Raw genomic sequence first — 9,635 nt, 5'->3', positions numbered from 1 at the left:
TAATAATAATAATAATAATAATAATAATGCACACACGCAAACAATGTTCTGGTCAAAATTTGATATATAATTTTTTGTGTTTTAATCCCTTTTTTATTTTAAAGAGATTGAACATCAGATGCCTTTCCTTTCTCTTGTCCTGTTGAAGGCTAATCAGCATATTGCACATAATGTATTCAATACTGACACTGCACCCGTAGGGGCAATTAACAATACTTTGAAGAGTTTGTTTGTGTCCTCATATTAATAATTAGTATTTGGTTCCTATGAACCCCTTCCCAGAACTCTCCACAGTGCATACCCTGGGCACACTTAGAGCGTTTGGTAAAGAGAGCCTTTAAAATAAGATGTGTTGTGCAAATGTACTTTATGCCTTCTTAGCTTTAGCTTCTTTTATCTGGCCATTTGATATGGAAATATTGAATTTCACATGCATGGTTGAGGATGGCCTCATAAATAATGAATACTGTGGTATCCTATGTCAGCTTTACAAAAGTGGAGAACAGAGGAAGGGACTTCAGTTTCCAGCGGCAGCAAGCTTCTTCACTGTCTCAATCGATGCAACACTTCTAAACAACTTGAACAGGAGAGGCAGTTATTGGACACAGTATTCCACAGCAGTTCTAGCATTGCAATTGCTGAGAAAAAGGCTGAATTATTTTCATAGTTATTGTTATTAGTGCAGGGTGCTCTCTTGTGTTTTAGAGAGTCACTGCACCAATTATATGAATTGGACTAAAAGGAGAATATCTGTTCCGTTGGGCAGTGGAGGGGAAGGAATGCAACATGGGATATGTGGTCAGCTAGTTCAAGCTTCCAGTGCCCAGTTATACCATGTCAGGTAAAATACTACAACTCCACTAGTAAAATTAATCCGGTGTCACTGATAGTGCAAGATGACAGGAGGCAAGGAAGACAACAGTGCAGAGCAGGCGTCATCTCCGTCCCAGTTTCCAAAAAAATGCAAAGGTGAAAAGCATGTATCTTTCCCACCGGATGAAGAGATAGTATCAGGCTTCGCTGAGCACAAGGACGCACTGAGAGATGGTGAGCTAATGTCCTTTTCGTACCCTTGCATATTTCTATTCCTAGTGCTGTACATGCATAAGTGGTGGAAGCCATTCACTAAACGTGAGTTCCCCTTTTTAAACGTAAATATATTTACGCATTAATTAGGGATTAGATCTCACTCTCAAGAATCCACACCCCTTAATAGAGTAGTGAAATAAACCATCTGTTTGCAGACTTCACAACGTTACTTTGGAGATAAAATAAATAGCATTTTGTCAACACTTCCACATATTTTGGACATATTTCAGCTCATTGTTAAGTTTTATTCCTACACACACATTTTTTGACTTCATCAGTCATTGATTTGTTTTCTTGCTGTCACCAGTATTTTTCTCATATGTGAATTCTTAATTAGCATCTACAGTCCATTATCACAGAAGCACAGCAGTTTTCAGAATGACCTAGTTGTTTTAATATCGTTAAATGAATTAATTAAATTAACTTTAATTAATGTCCAATGTTTGTGCCATGCCTCACATGCTCCTCCGGCATATGAGTGAGGCACGTGATGATTTTTTTGTAATAACATATACAGTATGATAATTTGTATTTGGATAGTCATTCTGTATATTACATCTTCTGTAATGCTGAAACCTTTACTGCTTATTGAAAGATTGCCTCTGATGTGAGAAGAATTAAATATAAACACATTTCACTTCTGACATTTCAGGAAATCACTGCCAGTAAATACAATTGGAGCCTTTCATACAGTACCATTCGTCCTTGTGCTTTGAGCATGTGAAGTGAAAATATTAAAAACATTTTTCACTCATCGCAAAATGCATTGGTAAATAAACATACAATATTCTTAAGACATTTGTTGAGATTCCATGCTTTGTTCTGTACTTCAAATACACTATGTGAACCAGTTTGCTTATGATTTTTTTCTTTATAACAAGCACTAGAATAATGTTAATTATTGAAATGTGTAAAAGCTGTCTTTACTGTTTGAAATTCTTAATGTGGAGGTTGCTGTCCTGGCATATAAAAAGTATAAAACCTAGACAGTGATAATGCTGGGCTATGATTAATATATTTTTCTTTTGAAAACATCTAAATAACCTAAACCATCTTTGTGGATAGATTTTAATGTAGTTCCCTCCTGCAGCTTAAAAAAAAAAAAAAAAAAAACTTTTTCCCCTCCCGTTTGGGAAAAGCCTGCTCTTATATACTGTGACGTCATTGCTATGCCACCTGCAACCTTGCTGGGAGCGCCACAGATAATGCTTGGTCACTGGTCCAGTAAACTCACCCATAAATCAGTGACCATGCAACAAGCCACACAGTGTGCTGGAATGGAACATGACATCATCACATGATCTAAAAGTGCGTTAGACGGAAAGGGAGAAACTCACCTCAACCACACCATCTGGGTGATACATGCCAGCCACTTTGTGCCGAAATGCTCACCTCACATCAGAGATGAACAGAAGCATATTGTTAAGCCATTCCACCTAACACAATTAGGTAACCCGATTGAGAGATCCAGTTTGGGAATTTGAACAGGGCACTGTAGGAGCCTGCTAGTCTTTCAGATGAGTGCCATGAGGACTTCCATGAGGGTCTTCTGTGAGTCAGGCCCTTGATCTGATCATATAATTGATACATTTTAAGGATGTATTGTCATAATTTTAGAAAGTTATTTGTATTAAAGGTCTAATGGTGGCTTTAGTTTTGTATAAATAATCAGCATTTCCTTAATTGCATATACAATTGAATAAGTCACTTTCATTTAGATTTTTCTTTAATGCTTAAACCCATGTTTTAAACACTTCATATTCTAACTGAACAAATATTACGTGTAATATATCTTAACAAGGTGATGATTGATATTTCTTCAGCCAGGATTTCATCTGTTTATTGAAAGTAATTGAATCTGATGTGATTCAGTCATAATGTAATGATTTTTCTGTCACCATAGTTAAAACATATATGGAGCCATAAGTTAATGCTGTATTTAAAGAAGACTGTAAGGTCACTGATAAATATTTCAAGTAATTCATGTTTTTTTTTTTTAGTTGACAGCATTACCTTGGTGGATGTTATTTCAGCGTATAAGAAGAGCTGCCTTAACTATCATGTGGAACCCAAATCAAAGATCTTGGAGCAACTCCAGGTATTTATTTATTTATTATTTTATTTTATAAAAATAAAACATGAACTGCACATTTAAACTAGGCCTAACTGATACTGCTGTTTTTTATTTATATATTTATATTTTTGACTGAACATTGGGCTTTGTGATACTTGCTGTTTAAAAGTAATTGTCAATAGTCATTTAACACATTTAAAATGGTTTTCTTTAACTTTCACATGTCTGTAACAACTGGAACATAATGTGTATGTTCCATTTGTTACAGTAATATTAAAGTTATTAATTGCATGCATAACTGCAAATAAAATGCAAAGCTGTATATTTTATGAAAAGTTATATTTAACCCTTTAAGGTGTGACATCACAACTCTGAAATTAGAATGTTCTTAGCAGAACTTTCTAATGCTGATGTAACAACTACTTGTAACAGAAAGCAATGCAGTTCTAGAACACTGACTTAGAATTTAGAAAAAAAGAGAAAACGTTCTAGAAAACCTACCCTCCAAGAGTTAATAAAGAAACTGCAAACAGACAGAGACCCAGACACGCAGACATAAACACACGGACATGGTACATACACATACACACACACATATGCACACACAAACACACACACCACAGACATATACCCATAGATGCACACATGTATAATTAATCAGTTGTGTATTTTATTCCTCTCTGACCGATGGTGTGTTTGTAACCCTTTCTCCATCATCATAAATTAAAAATTGGATCAAGGAGAATTATTTGTAAGAAAACTCAAGACTTACTTTAACATGGCTTATATAAAGTTTAGGCTCTGTTGCTCTGTTATCTTGGAGGTGCTAATGAACTCAGATGCATTGGGAAGTAGGGTGGTCTTCTTAAAACAGCAAAACATGTGTAGTTAAACAGTAGCTAAGAGAAGTATTTAGACCAAGGCTTCAAGTGAATTCCTAATAAGTGTATGCAAAGCGGGAATCGCAGCTTAAAGAGCATATTTATTAAATTAGGTATTGCGAGGCAGGGTAGTCCCCGGAGGACAACCATGGAAGACTATTAAAAGCATTTATTGTACCCGTGGGCTTTCAGTTTCCTTTGAAATGTTTAAAGTAGATAAAACCGTATTGCTTTTGGTTACATCTTCATAAGAGTGGTAAACAATAATAGGTTTGAGCGCAAAGCCCTGGGCTCCCCGATTTAACTGTAGACCTGACACCCCATTAAGTGTAGAGGAGGTTTGGAAGCTTTGTTCCACAGTAGCTTCATTGGCACAAGTAAACTCCTTTAAAAGAACCACTCGAAGGCACCAATCCTAAGTAGTTTAGTTTTGCACGCAAGTGAAAAAAAAAGGTTTACAAATTGAAATGGTTCATACATGGTTCAGTCATAATTTGAATGCCATCTTTCACAGAGCATGGTTGAATGGTCAGAGGAACTCTTGTGAGTGGTTTGTGTGGATAATTTTAAGTAAGTCTTAAAATTATCCACAGGTCTACAAAAATGCCTTCAAAACAAAAACAAAAAAAATGTTTTATGCAGTGCTGATTTAGAATAATTTTGGACACACAGACCACATACATGTCCAAAACATTTTTTTGGATTTGTTTTCTCTAATTTTGGCACCTAGTTTCTAGTTAACAGCTTCACTGAATCAGTTTGTTGGAAAAAGAGCTGCAGTTTGTTGCCTTGAAGATACTAGCAGTAACATTTTATGAGCTGAACTACAATGACATAATTCTAATCAAGAAATCAGCACACTGAAGCAAGATTGACAATATTGTTGAAACATTTGACTGCCAGAAACTGAGTAATTGTAGACAACATCACACTTTGTGCCTTCTCTGTTCCAGGGTTATTGGTCAACTGTATACTTCTTGATCACAACACACCCCCCTGCCAAATCACAATATTAGTGTTGAATTTTAAACATCCTTGGGCCCTGTTTATTTGTTACTGAACACTATTAAAGCAATCCACAGTGGAAGAGGATTGTGGTAAAGACAGGACATTGTTTTACATTTAAATCTATTTTATCACGCTTAAAAAATAATAAAACAACAGAATTACTGAATTGATGTTCTCCCCTTCTATAAGTCGCTCTGGGTAAGAGTGCCCGCTAAGTGATTGTGATGTAATGTAACATGGAGGAAATGAGTGTAAAAATGGATAGACAGCAGACTGCTTCCTGCTCAGCATGTGTTTGCAACAGAATCAGAATCTGTTTGTGAATCCTCCTCAGAGGCGGGGTGGCAATCACATACCCTGTTTGCTTGGGTTTCACATTTGCTGCAGTAAAATCAGACATATGCATTTTGATGCTGTCGGCAAATGCAAGAGCCTTCCCAGTTTTGTGTGAATACAAACTGATAAAGGGGCTAAAAGTAATGACTCTTTGAAGGCTAGCTGACTAATGTTAAGTGTCCATCCCAACAATCTCATCACACATTCATTACAGATCACTTAGTGTTTCTGTTTTCACGTTGAACTGTACTTCTCCTTTTCAAACATTTGTTCCTATAGTTTTTGTACTATTCCGTAAATGCCATAGTATTGCATAGTTGCCAGTGAATATTGACTGTTTAAAATCAGGGGTGAAGGGCCAAAACTGTATGGCTAGCCTTCCTCATCTATTGTGCGCCTTACAGTAACAGTAATTCATACATTTAAACAGAGTAAATGTCATCACATTCAATGAAAAGCATAATAAAAATTTTATTTAGAAGATCTTTGCTCCTCTGTTGACATGAATGTTGCTCCTCTGTTGACATGAATGTGGACACACATTCCGCACAGTCCGATCTATATTTCACACTGCAAATCAGGAGGGGGGAAAATCCAGTTTCTAAACAAAGATTGATATTGTGCGGATAGAATTATCTGTCCTCTAAGAGCATTCTCTAAAGTGTCAGCACTAGAGATAAATTGGAATTAGCTGCTTGTCTGTGAATCATTTAATGAAGAGATATCAGTTATTACTATTACTGATTATTCAGCTGAGTGGACTAAAGAGAAATCAATTACCTCTACATAACTTCATTCTTTACGGCAAGAGAAAAAAAAAAATATCCCCACTCAAAACTGAGAACATGAAATTTTATCGCTCTTAAATTCTTAAGGTCAAATTAATTTTAAAACAGTATTATTTCTATATGCATAGCCGTATGAGAAAAAATGTATTACAGGTATTTTACATGCAAACACTGCTGGTCACATAGACTCATTATTATTCCACTGCTTGCTAACATTTCAATATTCAAGGTTAATGTGAGTCTCTGTAATAGAGTTAAAAAAAATGTAATGTTAAAACCACACATATAATAATAATAATAATTATTATTATTATTATTATTATTAGTAGTAGTAGTAGTAGCAGTAGTAGTAGTAGTAGTAGTAGTATTTATTTGTCTAAAGCTGTGGAGGATGCAGAATGATTGTCATTGCTGTTCCCTGGTGCATTGAATTACCAGACTAAAAGCAAATGTCAGACTTTTTTCTGTTTTATGAATATGAATGAATATATGAACTGCATTTGTATAGAGCATTTTCAAGGATTTAGCTCATGCATGGCAGCTATTTTGTGCCACAACACTCCACAGATTTCAGTTTATGTGCAGAAATATAGCTATATTTAGTAAATGAAACTAGTGGGCGATTAGATGACTGGGCTGAACAGCCAAATTTAGAATTTAATATGATATCTTATCCGAAGGACAGTATCTCTTACAGGGCCTGATTTTTAAAATTTATTTTACAGTCCACCCTAAAGTAAAAGATTACCAAATGGTTAATTGTTCATTTGAGAAGGCTGTAAAGAAAAGATGTATGACAAATCCTGACTTGCCACACTGGTCTAAGACAACTCTGCAAGGAATAAATGTGTCTCAGGGTCTCAGTAACTTGATTCTGTTTAGACTTGACATTTATGAGAGTCAGCACCTTATATATGATAATGGACATGTGGGTAGTGATATACCCTCACCACAACCCCAGCCATACCGACTCACAAGAGTTGTGAATCATTCATGGAAGGAGGGGGCTGATATTGGCATGGTGGTATAGCGCATTGGGTAGAGAGCTGTCCTGGCAAGGTTGTAGGTTTCATTCCCAGCTGGGATGCTGCTGTTGCGCTCTTGAGCAAAGTACTTAACCTGAACTGTTTCAGTAAAACATCCAGGTGTAAAAATGGATTGTATGTAATCAGTATAAGTTAGCATGTTAAATGCTAAATATTTGTTTATTTTCACATTCCCTAATGGTTTCATCAAAGCATTTTTGAACATAGGAGAATTAATAATGTTGTATTCCTATATTTGGCATAATAGTAACAGAAAGTGAAATTGTCTAATTGCATGGCTTTCACTTTGATGTAGAGAACACTGAGACTGTTTAGTTGTAATGATGACTTTGTTGATAGGATTTAGAAATTTCTGAACTGAAGACCTCATGATCTTCTCTTGGCTGAAGGACCTGAACATAATCTTGCAAGGCTTTAAGCCCAGAGTTAGCCCAGTAAACCATGAAAGGTGATAGGCATAACAGACAGGTCATTATCTTTACTTTAAAAGAAGGTCTCATCTACTGAACGTGAGCATTGTAGAGTGTCAGCGCAGTTTCAGCAGGCTTCTGGCTAGTCTGAATGGAAATGTGGTCTGCAGAAAACTACACTGAAGTGCATTTAGACCTGATCATGAAAAGAGTTCACTCAGTTTATTAAGGCTGTATCACAATTAATCCACCAAATACGGTGAAGAGGTAAAATATTTTTCAGTAGGAGTCACTGTAATGGTTTCATGAAAATACATTACATATTCATATACAGTGTCCACTGGTTATTTGAAAGAGTGCATCATTTAAGATGTATATACTGCCAGTGGAATTAGTTCTCTTTTTCCTCTCTGCATTAATAAGGACTGAATTTCTGCTCTGATCATCATCAGTAAGCCACTGGGTCTATTTGATTAAATGCTGCTTGCCCTGTAATATAACAGCATTTAAACTCACACATATCTAAACACCATCAAGTATAAATAACTTCCAGACTTTTAAACTGTAATGTGCATCAAGCCCTCTGAACCATGGTGTTGCACTGATTAAAGTTATTAAGGAGGACAAGATATGTTTATCACTCGCCCACCTACTCCATGGAAGAAACTGAAACCATAATACATATATACAGCATATGTTCAACCTTTAAGGGTTACATCATATTTTACATGGAGTCCAATTAATCATTTTGGCTTGGAATGCTTTCCGTTGTATTTCAAATCATAACAGATGAACAAAGAAAAACTGTGAAAATATTTTGAAAGTCAATTAAAATTTTGTGTACGTTTTCATTTTTTTAATGATAAATTAAGTTACTAATTTTGTCTATGCTCTTTCTAGACACTGCAGGTTTAATTGCTAATTGTTAACTGGGAATGAATACATTTGCATATTAATTAGCTCCCAATTTACATTTTTAATTTGCTGCCTTCAAAGGGTGTGAGATAAAAGGTCGTGTTATTTTAAATAATTTATCCTTTATTGCTGAAAAGATGCTGAAAGGAAATGTGCAGCTGATTTTAACCCCTGAGAGCTTTTACTGTATAAAGCACTCTGAAAATTATTTTTTGAACTAATTAAATGGGCAAAAAATGCTCCAAAACAGTTCTTAACACAAAGCCACCCGGAATGAAGAGTGTTTTAGTGGGTCTCCAGGATTTGGGGAGTGAAGAATAGAAATGCACTAGAGATGGTTTCTGTTGAAGTCAAGTTATGAACTGTATTCCTCTGCCTGCAAGTGGAAATTGTTTCTTTTTATCACTTAATTTTGTCTTCTCCCTTCTGACACATCAATAGGTTTTGCGCTTATTTAATTTTCTGGAATGTAAAGAGGCGAAGTACATTGTTGAACTGCATAAGGATGTCCAAAGTTTACAGTTTTAGGGAAACTAAACCGAGTAAACTTAATGTGGCTTTGAAAGGTAATTTATTTCTTTATTTATTTCTGTATACTAACACTAATATGATTTATTGCCTCAGACATTACCATACCAGTTTTTTTTCCATCTGCGTGACTCGTGCCAATTCATTTGAGCCAGTGTGTAACGTGAATAAAACAATGGCATTCTAGTGAACATGAGTAAAGTGAGGAGTATGCTGGAAACAGGGATAAGAGTGGGAAATCCAGTCTAAAGACTGTGCTGCATGGCTCATTACAGCTTGAGTTAATAGGCAACATATTGGGCAATTAAGATTTGATGCTCCTCATCTTTCTCACAGTTTTACTGCATGTCCACAAATATGATTTTTGAAAGTATATTCTTCTGGCAACTCGGCTGCAAATGAGAGAAATAATGGTCAGAATAGGGCTAAGCCTTCAGAAATGAAATACATCCAAACAGCGAGGGAGACCAGTTATCATTTTTATTGTGCACGCATACTAGTCAGCGATATCAAATAGTTACCTCGTAGCGGATGCCATAGACATGAGTAAGATCAGGTTA

General features: G+C 35.7%; 1 protein-coding gene across 4 annotated transcripts in view; it reads left to right on the top strand.

Annotated features, from left to right (window-relative positions):
* The window catches only part of si:dkey-288a3.2 (protein phosphatase 1 regulatory subunit 37), a 45,833-nt gene that overhangs the window by 2,135 nt on the left and 34,063 nt on the right, over positions 1 to 9,635 (top strand). For 2 of the 4 annotated variants that reach the window (XM_064322166.1, XM_064322155.1), the window contains exons 3-4: positions 891 to 1,047; positions 3,090 to 3,187. In XM_064322166.1, the coding sequence (XP_064178236.1) occupies positions 897 to 1,047; positions 3,090 to 3,187 (249 nt within the window). In that variant the 5' untranslated portion in view covers positions 891 to 896. The remainder of the gene's footprint in view (positions 1 to 890; positions 1,048 to 3,089; positions 3,188 to 9,635) is intronic. The other 2 variants (XM_064322188.1, XM_064322177.1) reach the window with 1 other exon arrangement.

This window comes from Anguilla rostrata, chromosome 1 (genome assembly GCF_018555375.3).
Source record: "Anguilla rostrata isolate EN2019 chromosome 1, ASM1855537v3, whole genome shotgun sequence".
Classification (NCBI taxonomy): domain Eukaryota; kingdom Metazoa; phylum Chordata; class Actinopteri; order Anguilliformes; family Anguillidae; genus Anguilla; species Anguilla rostrata.
This window is presented reverse-complemented; position numbering and strand designations above follow the sequence as displayed.